This window comes from Callithrix jacchus, chromosome X, assembly GCF_049354715.1.
Source record: "Callithrix jacchus isolate 240 chromosome X, calJac240_pri, whole genome shotgun sequence".
Classification (NCBI taxonomy): domain Eukaryota; kingdom Metazoa; phylum Chordata; class Mammalia; order Primates; family Cebidae; genus Callithrix; species Callithrix jacchus.
The window spans coordinates 136,735,955-136,752,898 of record NC_133524.1 but is presented as its reverse complement, the minus strand read 5'-3'; the positions used below and the strand labels follow the sequence as shown (position 1 = coordinate 136,752,898).

Below are 16,944 nucleotides of genomic sequence, written 5' to 3'. Positions count from 1 at the left end.
AGATTTATGTTTCCTCCTCATGTCCTTCCCACTTTTCCTCTAACCCTGGAAAAAAAAATCTCTGATCGTTAGAGCCTCTTCAAATGCAACGTTGGGTCGTTAATACCTTGGTGTTTGTGTTCCTTGCCCACACGATGGCAGAATAGGCAAAGAAGTGTGAAATGGATACTAAAATGTCAAGATCTCCCTTAGAGGATGGTTAAAACCTTCTAGAAAGCAACTTATTATTTCATTAATGTCAGTCACTGAATGAATTGAGACTGGACGACAGTTCAGATCAAACCAGCTACTCATTCTTTATGCTATAATGATTAGAGCACCTTAACAGGCATATGGCATATGAGATTTTAAAATAAACAAAACATAATTTCTAGTATTACAGAGGCTTCCTACATGCGATCTCATGCATAGATGTGCATGTGTGAAGACTCTAGAGAACATACGTGTACACATGTTGTGAAAGTGCGCAGATAAGAATACACATGCCTTTGCACTGACAGGGAGGTCTTATTGGCTATGCACAGAGATATAAGAGGGGAAATTGTTAACAGCCTTCTCACCAGAAATGTCCATGCCTGCAAAGAGGAGATGTGTTGGTAACTGCTGGTAGGGGAACATTTGAAATTCCAGTGAACGTGGATCTCAGACTCATTCTACCTCAGCAGCATGCCCTGTGTTACAGAGATGTGGCTGGGGGCTGCTGTCCCAAGAACAAGTATGCTGGGCCTGGCTTTGACCTATCAATCTGAATTAATGGCTCAGGGGCCTCCCTGCTATTATCCCGTTGTTTATATATACACACACGAATGTGTATACATTAGGGCTCTTGTGGGTGAAAATGACATAAAGCCAATTCCAACCAGTGAATGAAAAGAAGGAATATATTAATACATATAATCAAACCACTAGAAGAGCAGCGATGCAGATGGCTGTAGGAAAACAGGAATTGTAACTCTCCTTGGAAGACTCTCCATCTTTCATCTTTATGTTTCTCTTTATGTCACTTGTATTCTTTGCTTGTTTGCTTATTTTAAGACAGAGTCTCGCTCTGTGGCCCAGGCTGGAATGTAGTGGCATGATCTCAGATCACTGCAACCTCTGCTTCCTGGGTTCAAGCAATTCTCCAGCCTCAGCCTCTGGAGTAGCTGGGATTACAGACGTTGCTACCATGCCCAGCTAATTTTTGTATTTTTAATAGAGACAGAGTTTCACCATGTTGGCCAGGCTGGTCTTGAACTCCTGATCTCAAGCCTGCCTCAGCCTCCCAAAGTGTTGTGGTTACAGGCTTGAGACACCATACCCAGCCACTTTTGTCCTTTCTAATTAGCTTATCCTGCCATCAGGGGCTGTGTCACAGACACCTTTGGACATCTTTTCCAGGTTTACTGCTGCTGGTGGTAAAGGAATTTCTTAGCTCAGATTGTTTGAAAAATCCTTGGAGAAAACTTCTGATTAGCCTGTGCTGAGTCACATGCCCAACTATAAACCAATCACTATGGTCAGAGACGGGAACCAATTACTGGTTTAGCCTGAGCCATATGCCCACCCTTGTGGCCAGGAGAGAGGGATACTATAATTGTTTAGTTCTTATCAGGACCATTTGGTTGAGGTGGAAAGAAATGGTTTTCCAAAATAACAGATTTCCTACCCCAAGAAGATAAAACAATTCATTATGTCTGTGAAGAAGAAAAGAAAAGGCTGTAAAGTTCCATGTATATGTATATATGATCAACTCTATTGATTATATTTTATATTATTTATATATTTTACCTCCTTAATAACTTTGTGTCCACTTGATTTATCTTATGCTGAAAGTTGTGTAATATAACTGTGCTTCTATCTATGTATTCTTATATCTCTTCTATTTTTTGTTTCATAAAGTTAAATGCTAGATTTGATTGGCAACCACTCACTTTCCATTTGGGGACTTCTCTGCTCTCTTTCTGGCCCCCATTCCCAAATTCCCTTCAGTCCCTGATTCCTGATACTGACATGATAGGTATTATCTGCTGACCTGCTTTATTGACTCTCTAAAACTGGGTACTACATCCAATAATAACATTTCTTGACCACTTATTATGTACTAGGTACTGTGCTAAATGTCATACATGCATTCTTTAATTTAATCCTCATTTTATCCCTATTCAGAAGCTTCTATTATTTTTTCCCTTAAACTTTTTGGATACATCATAATTGTATATATTTATAAGGGTACATGTGATCAATTCTGACACATGCATACAATGTGTAATGACCAATTCAGGGTATTTAGGATATCCATCACCTCAAACATTTATAATTTATTTGTATTGGGAACATTTCAAATCTTCTCTTCCAGCTGTTTTGAAATATACAATATATTGTTGTTAACCATAGTCACCTTTGTATTGTTCCTTCTTCCTAATTATATGTTTGTACCCATGAACCAACCTCTCTCTTTTTGTACCCATTAACCAACCTCTCAGTCTCGCTCTGTTGCCCAGGCTGGAGTGCAATGGTGCAATCTCGGCTCACTGCAACCTCCGCCTCCTGGGTTTAAGCGATTCCCCTGCCTCAGCCTCCCGAGTAGCTGGGATTACAGGCGGATACCACTATGCCCAGCCAATTTTGTATTTTTAGTAGAGACGGGGTTTCTCCATGTTGGCCAGGCTGGTCTCGAACTCCTGACCTCAGGTGATCCACCCACCTCGGCCTCCCAAAGTACAGGGATTACAGGCGTGTGCCACTGCGCCCAGCCCACCAACCTCTCTTTATCACCCTCCTATCCTCACCACCACACACACACATTCTTCCAAACCTCTGGTAACTATCATTCTACTCTCTACCTCCAAGAGATCAACTTTTTAGCTTCCACATATGAGTGAGAACATGAGGCATGTCTTTCTGTGCCTAGCTTATTTCACCTAACATAATGACCTCCAGTTGATCCATACAGAAGATTCTATTAATCTTCTTACAGACATAGATTTTTTTCTCTTTTTGAGACAGAGTCTTGCTCTGTAACCCAGGCTGGAGTGTAGTGGCACGATCTCAGCTCACTGCAACTTCCGCCTCCCAGGTTCAAGTGATTCTCCTGCCTCAGCCTGCCGAGTAGCTGGGACTACAGGCACCAACGACCGCACCTGGCTAATTTTTGTATTTTTAGTAGAGGCAAGGTTTCACCATGTTGGCCAGGCTGGTCTTGAACTCCTGACCTCAAATGAGCCATCCCCCTTGGCCTCCCAAAGTGCTGGGATTATAGGTGTGAACCACTGCACCCGGCCTCCAGGTGTGGATCTTAAAGTACAGAACTTAGACATTAACTTGTCCAAGGGTCAGCCAGCTAGTAAATGGTGGAGCGAGGATTTCAACCCATTTTGGCTCCAGATCTATGCTCTGTAATATATGTAAATGCAAAGAAAAAGAACTCAAGGGACATATATCAGTCATTACCTTGGAAAAGAAGAATGGGATGGAAGGTGGTCAAGGGTGTCAGTCATGTTTTGCCTTATAAATGTTTACATCTGACTTTTTTTTAACAAGGAAATGGTTTAAGCATTAGTTGTGTATTGTTTTTTCTATTTTTTTATTGTAGAAAATTAATATAACATAAAATTTACCATTTTAATCCTTTTTGAGTATACACATCAGTGGCATTAAGCAGATTCATGTTGCTGTACAAGCATCCTCACAACCATAACCAGAAGTTTTCCATCATCCCAAACTGTACCTCTGTCCCTACTAAACAGTAATTTCCTTTTCCCCACTCAACCCAGGCCCTGATAACCACCATTCTACTTTCTGTCTCCATGAATTTGACCACTCTAAGTACCTCATATAATATGTGGTTTATTTCTTAGCGTAATGTTTTCAGGGTTCATTCATGTTGTATCATGTATTGGAATTCCCTTCCTTTTTAAGGCTAAATAATGTTTCATTGTGTGCATATGCCATATTTTGTTTATCCATTTATCTGTTGATGGACATTTAGGTTGTTTCCACCTTTTGGCTATTGTGAATAATACTGCTGTGAATATCAGCATATGAATAGTTGTGTGATATTTTTTAAACCCTGAAAAGGAATACTTACAGAATGATCCCATTTTTAAGTAGTATGTGTGTGCATCATGTACATAGATATGCATGTAAATATGTAGAAAGAGATCTGAGAGATGCACATCAAATTTTTGTGTCATTGTCTCGAGAATGGGGTAGAGAGAAGTGGGGAAGGAAAACAGTCTATAACGTTTTATTCTGTATACATCTGTCTTTTGTATTTTTCATAATGAGAATGGGTTAATATTAATATATTCCTAACGCAATTTTAAAATGTAATTAAAAATAGAGATGAAGATTTCAGGTATCATTGCAAGCTGTGAGTAAGGAATATTTAAAGCAATTTAAAAATGTCAGAAGACCTCAAGGGATAAAGGAAGTCTGAAATACCTCTGCGTGATTTGAAATTTTTATAAGGTGCATATATTATTTTTTTAATTAAAAAAATCAAATGGGGGGAAAATGTTGAAGGCCCAAGGTGGAACTGCACTGTCAATTGAGGTCGAGAGGAGGGAAGTAGAAATCCCCAAGTTGGCAACCCCAGAAAGATTCCTTCCTCTCATCTGGATGAGGGCAAGGGTTCAAACTTGCCATGTGGGTGCTGGGAAAAGCTTAGGAGCTTTTCCTACTACTGATTCCTATAGATATGTGCCAGCCAGACGTTAGGAGCAAGACAATCAAATACAATGGCAGAAATCAGAAAGGTGGTACAGGTTAACCTCTGGAGAACCAAGGAGAGAGAAACCAGGAGCAGCCATTCTTCACCAAGAATCGTTACACAAGGGCTCAGAAGCAGCTATCCGAGGAAAATGACCTAGTGAGATTTTGACGGTTCTGGGGACACAGCCCTGTCAAGCACCTGGCTGAGTCCTTAGACCCTTCCCCTCTGCTTTTTAAAGTGGAAAAGAATAAATACGGCCCTGCAGGCCCAAGATGCAGAGCTGGGATTAGGATGAGGGGAGTGGGACAGGGTGTTGCAAGTGCAGTATCAGATCCCGTCGTTATTTAAATGTTCAATATTTTGTTGGTCATAGATTTTTGGCATTAAGTTTTAAAGATTGCATTAAAATCTTGTTTATTTTGATTGCTAAATTTTGCGGCACCCCTTAAATTTTGTGCTAGAGGCAAATATCTCACTGGGCCTTACTCTAGTCCTGGCAACAATAAAAACAGTAACGGCCAGGGGCGGTGGCTCGTGCCTGTAATCCCAGCACTTTGGGAGACCAAGTTGGGCAGATCTGAAGGTCAAGAGATTGAGACCATCCTGGCCAACATGGTGAAACCCCATCTCTACCAAAAATACAAAAATTAGCTGGGCATGGTGGCGCACGCCTGCAGTCCCAGCTACTCTGGGAGGCTAAGGCAGGAGAATCGCTTGAACCTGGAAGGTGGAGGTTGTAGTGAGCTAAGATGGTGTCACTTCACTCCAGCCTGGACAACAGAACAAGACCCTGACTCAAAAACAAACAAAAAACCAAAACTCTCCTGTGCTTCCCCATTATTGTTCAACTCTCTTATCTTCTTTTGGTTTCTCCAACTTGCCAGCCTTCCTTCCATCACAGTGCCTTTGCACACATGCCTCCTCCACTTGGAAAATTCTTCTTTCCTTTTCTCATAATTCACTCCTACTTACCTTTCAGAACTCAGCCCCAGTATTGCTTCCCCAGGAAATCTATCCCATTTTCCCTTACCTCTCCAAATACTTCCTTCTCTAATTAATAATGCCTCAATTTTCTTGTTCTGAATTTTTTTTCTTTTTGTGAGATGGAGTCTCACTCTGTCACCCAGGCTGGAGTGCTGGAACAGAATCTTGAATCACTGCAACCTCCGCCTCCCAGGTTCAAGCAATTCTCCTGCCTCAGTCTCCCAAGTAGCTGGGTTTACAGGTGCCCACACCATGCCCAGCTAATTTTTGCATTTAAACAGAAACGGGGTTTTACCATGTTGGCCAGGCTAATCTACAACCCCTGACCTCAAGTGATCTGCCTGCCTCGGCCTCCCAAACTGCTGGGATTACACCTGTGAGCCACCACACCTTGAACCCAAAGGTGGAAGTTGCAGTGAGCCAAGATGATCCCACTGCACTGCAGCTTGAGCCAAACTCCCTCTCAAAAAAATAAAAAAAACCTCATTTGGTAACATTTGTATGCAGAAGCTTATGCTTTGCCATGGTGAGATTCTGTTGTCAGAGGATGACACATAATGGTCATGATGTCATAAATGCCTAAAACATTCTGAACCACATAAAATCAGTAGTTACCTTAGAAGAAGGCTCATTTGAACCAAGTCCTGGACATGAATCTTCTTATTTGTGTCCTACTTTTGTCCTTTTATACATATAATTGTATAAATACAAACCAAACAAATGGATCTTCTACTACAGGTATGTGCCTAACCTTAAAACTTCTAAGTTATGATCTATAAAAGTAAACATTCAAGCATTTAATTAGAAAAGCTAGCTGTATTTAAGAAATCTGCTGTTACTTTTAGCAGTGTTGCCATTAGTAGGTCTTTAAGAATTTCTAATACAACAGCTAATATTTTTAGTTCTGTGTAAAAAACTTAAACAAAATATAAGCACCAAGATGACAGATTTATGGTCCCCCTTTACCACCCTGCCCCGTCCCCACCAAACTAGCTAATACTATATAAAGGAATCTGGCAAGGGACTTAACATACAGTAGGTTTGTTGTTATTGTTGTTGTTGTTGTTGTTTACTTTAAGTCCTGGGATACATGTGCAGAACGTGCAGGTTTGCTACGTAGATATACATGTGCCATGGTGGTTTGCTGTACCCATCAACCCATCATCTAGGTTTTAAGCCTCACATGCATTAGGTATTTGTCTTAATGCTCTCCCTCCCCTTGGCCCCCACACCCCCAACAGGCACCAGTTTGTGATATTCCCCTCTCTGTGTCCACGTGTTCTCATTGTTCAATTCCCACTTATCAGTGAGAACATGAAGTGTTTGGTTTTCTGTTCCTCTGTTAGTTTGCTGAGAATGGTGCCTTCTAGCTTCAACCATGTCCCTGTAAAGGACATGAATTCATTCCTTTTTATGGCTGCATAGTATCCCATGGTGTATATGTGCAACATTTTCTTTAATTAGTCTATCATTGATGGGCATTTGGGTTGGTTCCAGGTCTTTGTTATTGTAAATAGTGCTGCAATAAACATATGTGCACATGTGTCTTTATAGTATATATATATATATATATATATATATATATATATATATATATATATATAATTCTTTGGGTATATACCCAGTAATGGTATTGCTGGGTCAAATGATATTTCTGATTCCAGATCCTTGAGGAATCACCACACTGTCTTCCATAATGGTTGAACTAATTTACACTCCCACCAACAGTGTAAAAGCATTCCTATTTCTCTGCATCCTCGCCAACATCTGTTGTTTCCAGACTATTTAATGATCACTATTCTAACTGGTGTTAGATGATATCTCATTTTGGTTTTGATTTGCATTTCTTTAATGATCAGTGATGATGAGTTTTTTCCCATGTTTGTTGGTTGCATAAATGTCTTATTTTGAGAACTGTCTGTTCATATCCTTCACCCATTTTTTATGGGGTTTTTGTTTTTTTTTCTTGTAAATTTGTTTAAGTTTCTTGTAGATTCTGGATATTAGACCTTTGTCAGATGGATAGATTGCAAAATAAATCTCCCATTCTTTAGATTGCCTGTTCACTCTGATGATAGTTTCCTTTGCTGTGCAGAAGCTCTTTAGCTTAATTAGATCCCATTTGTCAATTTTGGCTTTTGTTCCAATTGCTTTTGTTGTTTTAATCATGAAGTCTTTGCCTATGTTCTAAATGGTATTACCTGAGTTTTCTTCTAGGGTTTTTATAGTTTTGAATTTTACATTTAAGTCTTTAATCCATCTTGAGTTAATTTTGGGGTAAGGTATTAAGGAAGGGGTCCAGTTTCTGTTTTCTGTATATGGCTAGCCAGTTTTCCCAGCACCATTTATTAAATAGGGAATCCTTTGCCCATTGCTTATTTTTGTTAGGTTTGTTGAAGATCAGATGGTTGTAGATGTGTACTATCACTTCTGAGGCCTCTGTTCTGTTCCATTTGTCTATATACATCTGTTTTGGTACCAGTATCATGCTGTTTTGGTTACTGTAGCCTTGTAGTATAGCATGAAGTACATAAGAAAGCATGATGCCTCCAGCTTTGTTCTTTTTGCTTAGGATTGTCTTTGCTATACAGGCTCTTTTTTGGTTCCATAAGAAAAGTTAAAGTGGTTTTTTCTAATTCTGTGAAAAAGTCAATGGTAGCTTGATGGGTAGCATTGAATCTATTAATTACTTTGGGAAGTATGGCCACTTTCACAATATTGATTCTTCCTATCCATGAGCATGAAATGTTTTTCCATTTGTTTGTGTCCCGTCTTATTTCCTTGAGCAGTGGTTTGTAGTTCTCCTTGAAGAGTTCCTTCACGTCCCTTGTAAGTTGTATTCCTAGGTATTTTATTCTTTTTGTAGCAATTGTGAATGGGTGTTCACTCATGATTTGGCTCTCTGCTTATCTACTATTAATGTATAGGAATACTTGTGATTTTTGCACCATGATGTTGCATCCTGAGACTTTGCTGAAATTTCTTATCAGCTTGAACAGTTTTTGAACTGAGATGATGGAATGTTCAAATATGCAATCATATCATCTGTAAACAGAGACAATTTGACTTCCTCTCTTCCTATTTGAATACCTTTATTTCTTTCTCTTGCCTGATTGCCCTGGCCAGAAATTCCAATACTATGTTGAATAGGAGTGGTGAGAGGGCATCCTTGTCTTGTGTCAGTTTTCAAAAGGAATGCTTCCAGCATTTGCCCATTCAGTACAATATTGGCTATGGGTTGGTCATAAATACCTCTTGCTATTTTGAGATATGTTCCATCAACACCTAGTTTATTGAGAGTTTTTAGAATGAATGGATGTTGAATTTTATCAATGACCTTTTCTGCATCTATTGAGATAATCATGTGATTTTTGTCATTGGTTCTGTTTATGTGATGGATTACATTTCTTGATTTGCATATGTTGAACCAGCCTTCCGTCCCAGGGATGAAGCCAGATTGACCGTGGTGGATAAGCTTTTTATATGCTGCTGGATTTGGTTTGCCAGTATTTCATTGAGGATTTTCGCATCAATGTTCATCAGGGATATTGGCCTGAAATTTTCTTTTTTTGTTGTGTCTCTGCCAGGTTTTGGTATCAGGATGATGCTGGCCTCATAAAATGCGTTAGGGAGGAGTCCCTCTTTTTCTGTTGTTTGGAATAGTTTCAGAAGGTATGGTACCAGCTCCTCTTTGTACCTCTGATAGAATCCGTCTGGCCCTGGGCTTTTTTTTTTTTTTGGTTAGTAGGCTATTAATGACTGCCTCAATTTCAGAACTTTTATTGGTCTATTCAGGGACTTGAATTTTTCCTGGTTTAGTCTTGGGAGGGTGTAACTGTCCAGGAATTTATAGATTTCTTCTAGACTTTCTAGTTTATTTGCATAAAGGTGTGTATAGTATTCTCTGATGGTAGTTTGTATTTCTGTGGGATCGGTGGTGATATCCCCTTTATCATTTTTTACTGTGTCTATTTGATTTTTCTCTCTTTTCTTCTTTATTAGTCTGGCTAGTAGTCTATCTATTTTGTTAATCTTTTCAAAAAACCAGCTCCCGGATTCATTGATTTTTTGAAAGGTTTTTTATGTCTCTGGCTCCTTCAGTTCTGCTCTGATCTTAGTTATTTCTTGTCTTCTTCTAGTTTTTTAATCCATTTGCTCTTGGTTCTCTAGTTCTTTTAATTGTGTTTTTAGGGTGTCAACTTCAGATATTTCCTGCTTTCTGATGTGGGCACTTTAGTGCTATCCATTTCCCTCTTAACACTGCATTAGTTGCGTCCCAGAGATTCTGGTACATTGTCTCTTTGATCTCATTGGTTTCAAGTAACTTTTATTTTTCTCCCTTAATTTTATTATTTACTCAGTAGTCATTCAGGAGCAGGTTGTTCAGTTTCCATGTAATTGTGCTGTTTTGAGTGAGTTTCTTAGTCCGGAGTTGTAATTTGACTGCACTGTGGTCTGAGAGGCTGTTTGTTATGATTTCTGTTCTTTTGCATTCTCTGAGGAGTGTTGTACTTCCAATTATGTGGTCGACTTTAGAATAAGTGCTATGTGGTGCTGAGAAGAATGCATCTTCTGTTGATTTGGGGTGGAGAGTTCTGTAGATGTCTATTAGATCCACTTGGTCCAGAGCTGAGATCAAGTCCTGAATATCCTTATTAATTTTTTGTCTCATTGATCTGTCTAATATTGACAGTGAGGTGTTAAAGTATCCCACTATTATCGTGTGGGAGTCTAAGTCTCTTCATAGTTCTCTAAGAACTTGTTTTATGAATCCGGGTGCTCCTGTATTGGGTGCATATCTATTTAGGATAATTAGCTCTTCTTGATGCATTGATCCCTTTCCCATTATGTAATCCCCTTCTTTTTTTTCTAATCTTTGTTAATTTAAAGTTCATTTTATCAGAGACTAGGATTGCAATCTCTGCTTTTGTTTGCTTACCATTCACTTGGTAAATATTCTTCTATCCCTTTATTTTGAGCCTATGTGTGTCTTTGCATGTGAGATGGGTCTCCTGAATATAGCACACTGATGGATCTTGACTCCTTATTCAATTTTCCAGTCTGTGTCTTTTAATTGGGGCACTAGCCCATTTACATTTATGGTTAATACTGTTATATGTTAATTTGATCCTGTCATCATGATGCTAGCTGGTTATTTTGCCCATTGGTTGATGTAGTTTCTTTTTGTTTGTTTGTTTTGTTTCATTTTGTTTTGAGATGGTGTTTTGTTCTTGTTGCCCAGGCTGGAGTGCAATGGCACAATCTCAGTTCACTGCAACATCTGCCTCCTGGGTTCAAGTGGTTCTTCTGCCTAAGCCTCCCGAGTAACTGGGATTACAGGCATGCACCACCACGCCCAGCTAATTTTGTATTTTTAATAGAAATGGGGTTTCTCCATGTTGGTCAGGTTGGTCTAGAGCTCCTGATCTCAGGTGATCTGTCCACCTCAGCCTCCCAAAGTGCTGGGATTACAGGCGTGAGACACTGCAGCTGGCCGATGCAGTTTCTGTATAGTGTTGTTACTCTTTATATTTTGGTGTGTTTTTGCAGTGGCTGATACCAGTTTTTCCTTTCCATATTTAGTACTTCCTTCAGGAGCTCTTGTAAGGCAGGCCTGGTGGTGACAAAAATCCCTCAGCATTTACTTCTCTGGAAAGGATTTTATTTCTCCTTCATTTATGAAGCTTAGTTTGGCTGGATATAAAAATCTGGGTTTAAAATTCTTTTGTGTAAGAATGTTTGAATATTGGCCCCCACTCTCTTCTGGATTGTAGGGTGTCTGCAGAGAGATCCACTGTTAGTGTGATGGGCTTCCCTTTGTAGGTAACCTGATCTTTCTCTCTGGTTGCACTTAACATTTTTTCCTTTGTTTCAACCTTGGAGAATCTGATGATTATGTGTCTTGGGGTTGGTCTTCTCCAGGAGTCTCTTAGTAGTGTTCTTAGCATTTTCTGAATTTGAAAGTTGGCCTGTCTTGCTAGATTGGGGAAGTTCTGGATAATATTCTGAGGTGTATTTTCCAACTTGGTTCCATTCTCCCTGTCACTTTCAGGTACACCAATCAACTGTAGGTTTGGTCTTTTTCACATAGAATCATATTTCCTGGAGTCTTTGTTCATTTTATTTTTTCTTATTCTTTTTTCTCTAACCCTGTCTTCATACCTTACTTTAAGTAAGTTGATCTTCAATCTCTGATATCCTTTCTTCTGCTTGATTGATTTGGCTATTGATATTTGTATATGTGTCACGAAGTTCTTGTGCTATGTTTTTCAGCTTCATGAGGTCATTTATGTTCTTCTCTAAATGGCAGTTTCTGTAACCTTTTATCAAGGTTCTTAGCTTCCTTTCATTGGGTTAGAATATGCTCCTTTAGCTCAAAGGAGTTTGTTATTACCCACCTTCTGAAGACTACTTCTGTCAATTGCTCATTCTCATCTAGTTTTTTGCCCTTGCTGGAGAAGAGTAGAGATCATTTGGAGGAGAAGAGGCATTCTGGTTTTGGAATTTTCAGCATTTTTGTGCTGGGTTTTCCTCATCTTTGTGGGTTTGTCTGCCTTTGATCTGTGAGGCTAATGGCCTTTGAATAGGGTTTTTGTCTGGGGGTACTTTTGTTGATGTTGATATTATTGCTTTCTGTTTGTTAGTTTTTCTTCTAACAGTCAGGCCCCTCTTCTGCAGGTCTGCTGCAGCTTGCTAGAGGTCCACCCCAGACCCTATTTGCCTGGGTATCACCAGTGGAGGCTGCAGAACAGCAAAGATTGTTGCCTGCTCCTTCTTCTGGAAGCTTTGTCCCAGAGGGGTGCTGGTCTGATGCTAACTAGAGCTCTCCTATATGAAGTGTCTGTTGACCCCTGCTGGGAGGCTTCTCCCAGTGAGGAAGCATGGGGGTCAGGGACCCACTTGAGGAGGCAGTCAGTCTCTCTCTTAGCAGAACTCCAGTGCTGTGCTGGGAGAATCCTTGTCAAGATCCACTGCTCTCTTCAGAGCTGGAAGGCATGATGTTTAAGTCTGCTGAAGCTGCCCCTAAAGCCGCCACTCCCCCCAGGTGCTCTGTCCCAGGGAGGTGGGAGTTTTATCTGTAAGCCCATGACTGGGGCTGCTGCCTTTCTTTCAGAAATGCCCTGCCCAGGGAGAAAGAATCTAGAGAGGCAGTCTGGCCACAGATACTTTTCAGCGCTGTGGTGAGTTCTGCCCAGTCTGAACTTCCTGGCCTCCTTAGCACTGTCAGGGGAAAACTGCCTACTCAAGTCTCAGTAGTGGCAGACATCCCTCCCTGCACCAAGCTTGATTGTCCCAGGTCAACTTCAGACTGCTGGGCTGGCAGCAAGAATTTCAAGCCAGTAGATCTAAGCTTGCTAGGCTCCATCAGAGTGGGACCCACTGAGTGAGACCACTTGGCTCCCTGGCTTCAGCCACCTTTCCAGGGGAGTGAATGGTTCTGTCTCACTGGGCTTCCATGTGTCACTGAGTGGGGGGAAAAAACCAACCTGCAGCTAGTTCTGTGTCTGCCCAAAGAGCTGCTTAGTTTTGTCCTTGCAACCCAGGGCCCTGGTAGTGTAGGCACACAAGGGAATCTCCTAGTCTGTGGATTGCAAAAATCATGGGAAAAGCATAGTATCTGGGCTGGATAGCACAGTCCTTCATGGCTTCCCTCAGTTGGGGAAGGGAAGCCCTCAGCTCCTTGCACTTCCTGGGTGAGGTGACGCCCCACCCTGCTTCTGCTGGCCCTCTGTGGGCTGCATCCACTGCCTAACCAGTCCCTATGAGATGAACTGGGTACCTCAATTGGAAATGCAGAAATTACCCGCCTTCTGCATTGGCCTCGCTGGGAGCTGCGGACCAGAGCTGTTCCTATTTGACCATCTTGCCATATCTCCAGCATATTGTAGGTTTTTAACAAGGGTTTGTTTTTGTCACATCCCTTTTCAATCACACACATATTAACACTCAAGTACACTTACACATGCAAGACATAAACACACAGATTCAAAAACCCAGGTAATGTGATAACCAAGCCATGATTCAGGGACAACCCAGGAAATGGTATGGATTAGCCAGTGATGCCTCCCAGATTTAGCTTCTGGACTGGCTGGATCCTTGAGGAAAAAACATAACAGTGATACAATTAATCAGGTTTAAAAAATAATTGATAAGAAATGTTATTTTGATCTACACTATCAAACCATGATCAACGTGGAAAAAAACTTGGTTACCTAACACCTCTGATTATACAATCTCTTTGCAGAAGCTAAACCCGTTGAATCAATGCAGACAAAACTGCGCTACCTTAGACGAAATATACTTGTTTTAGTTGGTATTATCATCACCTTCTTCGTCTTTACTTGTTTTTGTATTCTCTATCATAATTCTACGAGTGGTGATGCCACCAAAGCAGAAATGTAAGTTTTACTCCTTTAAATTAAGAGTGCAAGGTGTGTGTGTGTGTGTGTGTGTGTGTGTGTGTGTGTATATACACATAGTGGAGGTTTCATTATTGCTCAGGTTACTTAATTTTAGACTAGTGAAGAGCTACCAACCTGTTGTAGGTGAATATTTTCACTTAAATCATATCAGCTCTTAAATATTCTCTAGTACATTATTAACTTTAGCCAAAGTGTCTCTTGTTCAGGGTTCAGCTGAACTCCAGGATATTAATTGCATTATAAATTCAGTGTAGAATAAGAGGGCATGAATAGCTGAATAAGAGTGGGAGAATGAAGAGAAAGAAAGAGGGAATTAGGTCTCTGTTTTTCAAAGACAACAAAACATTTTGGATAATCTACCATTTTAAGATTTAATGCATCAAAAATTATTCAATGTTGTTACTCTCATGATCTCAGTGCCTGTCTTTTATATACTAGTTCCCTAAAAATATCCCATTCCAAAGACTGGTGACTATAATGTGGTACTAGTACTGCTCTCCTTTAGTTTCAGAGAAATGTTATGAATTTAAATATGCACAGATAACTTGATTTTGTAAATATGATATAAAAACAATGACTTTTTCTGCAGATGCTTTTATCTTGTGATACATTATCAATTTGTGACTTTTTTATAAATAGTTAAATTCTGAAATAAGTGAGATTCATTCTCTCTCTTTCTCTATCTCTGTGTTTCTGTGTTTCTTTCTCTCTTATTGTAGTAGATCTGAAACAACTTTGTGTCATTCTATATGTGGACTATATTGTCATCTAATGTGGTTAAATAGTAAAATACTCCTAAGAAAAAGCATTAAACAAGAGTTCATATTTATAACCTTAGTTGTGGCTTTCACTACACTCCAATTCTGTTTTATTGCATGTATTTTCTTGTTTGTTTTTGAGACAGAGTCTCATTCTGTCACCTAGGCTGGAGTGCAATGGCATGATCTTGGCTCACTGCAACCTCTGCCTCCCAGGTTCAAGTGATTCTTATGCCTCAGCCTCCCAAGTAGCTGGGGATTACAGACATGTGCGACCACACTAGGTTAACTTTTGTATTTTTAGTAGAGACGGTGTTTCACCATGTTGGCCAGGCTGGTCTCAAACTGCTGGCCTCAAGTGATCTGCCCTCCATGGCCTCCCAAAATGCTGGAATTACAGGCATGAGACATCATGCCCAGACACCACACTCCAATTCTTACTGTGTTCAGTCTTCATCTTAAAGCCCCAAAAAGATCACAGGTCTAAGCTGACAGTACTGTATGTTCTCTGATAATAGTAATAGGTCTCTTTTGTTTTAAATCATTATATTCCAAATTTTCTATGCTTTCAGGGGCAAGAAAAAAGGTATGGCATCCAAGTCGTGCGAAATATCATTCAGTGAAGACAAGACAGCCAGTCAATTCAATCCTGAAAAACAATCTCTGCTACCCACTATAGACAAGACATCTGAGCACTCAAGTTCAGAACATTCATTATCCAGTGCAGAAAAATTAATCAGGCCCTCGAGTCTACAAAAGCCATCCATACAAAACCATGCACGAAAGTTAACTAGGCCATCATATCCAAAAAAGTCATCCAAGTCATCATGCCCAAAAAAATTATGCAAGTCATCTCACCTGGAAAAGTCACATAGGTCACTCGGTCTAGAAAAATTATGTAAGCTAGCCTATGCCTGTAAGCCAGCCAGTTCAGATAAGTCAGTGAGGCAACCTTTGCTATCCAAGCCACTTTGTTTATCCCATCCACAAGATGAAATCTCATCACCCAAGCCATTCGGTCTACAGAAATTGGCTAAGCCTCCCAAACATTTTAATCCAAAAAGGTCAGTGAGTCCAGGCGGGGCAGTCTTATCACTCAACCCTCAATTAGCCAAAACTTGTGAACCCCACAGGGAAAGATGTATTATTTCCAAAACCTATAAGCCTTTGGTCAATGACATTTCTGAGGCAAAGAAGAAAAATACTCAAAACCTATGTGTTTCAAGTAAAGTCAAGTCCTTTTCCAGGTCCTCTAGTAAGTCAGATTCCAGGAACAATGCACACTGTGATCATGCGAATGATAGGAATAAGATGAAATGTTATACTGAGAATGACAATGATAGGGAGGTAACCCTTATGTGCAACATTGCAATGAAGCCATCTTCAAGTGATTCTCAATGATTAGGAGCTCAAAGTGTGAAAGAGGAAACTTATACCAATTATTTTATGCTCAACATTGCTTAAGACACCAATAGAGGGAAAAATCACTATCAAAATCAGCCCTATGCATCTTGGAGGTGATGTATTTTTAAAATATCAGTAAAATGCATGACATAAATTATTATTGTAATTATTATTTCATTTTGAGGGGCACAAGGATCTTTTGATGTATCTTACTTAGACCTGGTCACTTGGATAAGAACCATAAACACACACTCACACAAACCTAGAAAGAAATTGCAAGATGGGGCTGGGTACGGTGGCTTGTGCCTGTAATCCTAGCACTTTGGGAGGCGGAGGCAGGCAGATCACCTAAGGTCAGGAGTTTGAGACCAGCCTTGCCAACATGGTGAAACCTCATCTCTACTAAAAATACAAAAATTAGCCAGACATGGTGGTGGGTGTCTGTAATCCCAGCTACTAGGGAGGCTGTTGCAAAAGAATCACTTGAACCCAGGAGGTGGAGGTTGCAGTGAGCCAAGATCGAGCCACTGCCCTCCAGCCTGTGTCAGAGCAAAGCTCCATCTCAAAAAAAAAAAAAAAAAGAAAAGAAAAAGAAATTGCCTAGACTCTTCCTTACCTTTGATTAGCTCTCAACTGAAGTTCCAATCCAATTATTTTTAATGTTTAAGTGCAGTCCTCA

General features: G+C 40.1%; 1 protein-coding gene across 1 annotated transcript; it reads left to right on the top strand.

Annotated features, from left to right (window-relative positions):
• The first annotated feature begins 6,301 nt into the window (after window positions 1-6,301).
• CXHXorf66 (chromosome X CXorf66 homolog) lies at window positions 6,302-16,432 on the top strand. Its single transcript, XM_054250971.2, has 3 exons — window positions 6,302-6,418; window positions 13,926-14,079; window positions 15,434-16,432. Exons 1-3 carry the CDS (start codon window positions 6,331-6,333, stop codon window positions 16,260-16,262), a joined length of 1,071 nt encoding a protein of 356 aa, XP_054106946.1. The 5' UTR covers window positions 6,302-6,330; the 3' UTR covers window positions 16,263-16,432.
• Window positions 16,433-16,944: the final 512 nt, after the last annotated feature.

Coding starts and splice junctions, on each gene's coding strand:
- CXHXorf66 (XM_054250971.2), top strand. CDS start 6,331: ATGAATCTTCTTATTTGTGTCCTACTTTTGTCCTTTTATACATATAAT. Junction 6,419..13,925: donor AAATGGATCTTCTACTACAG/GTATGTGCCTAA, acceptor ATCTCTTTGCAG/AAGCTAAACCCGTTGAATCA. Junction 14,080..15,433: donor GATGCCACCAAAGCAGAAAT/GTAAGTTTTACT, acceptor CTATGCTTTCAG/GGGCAAGAAAAAAGGTATGG.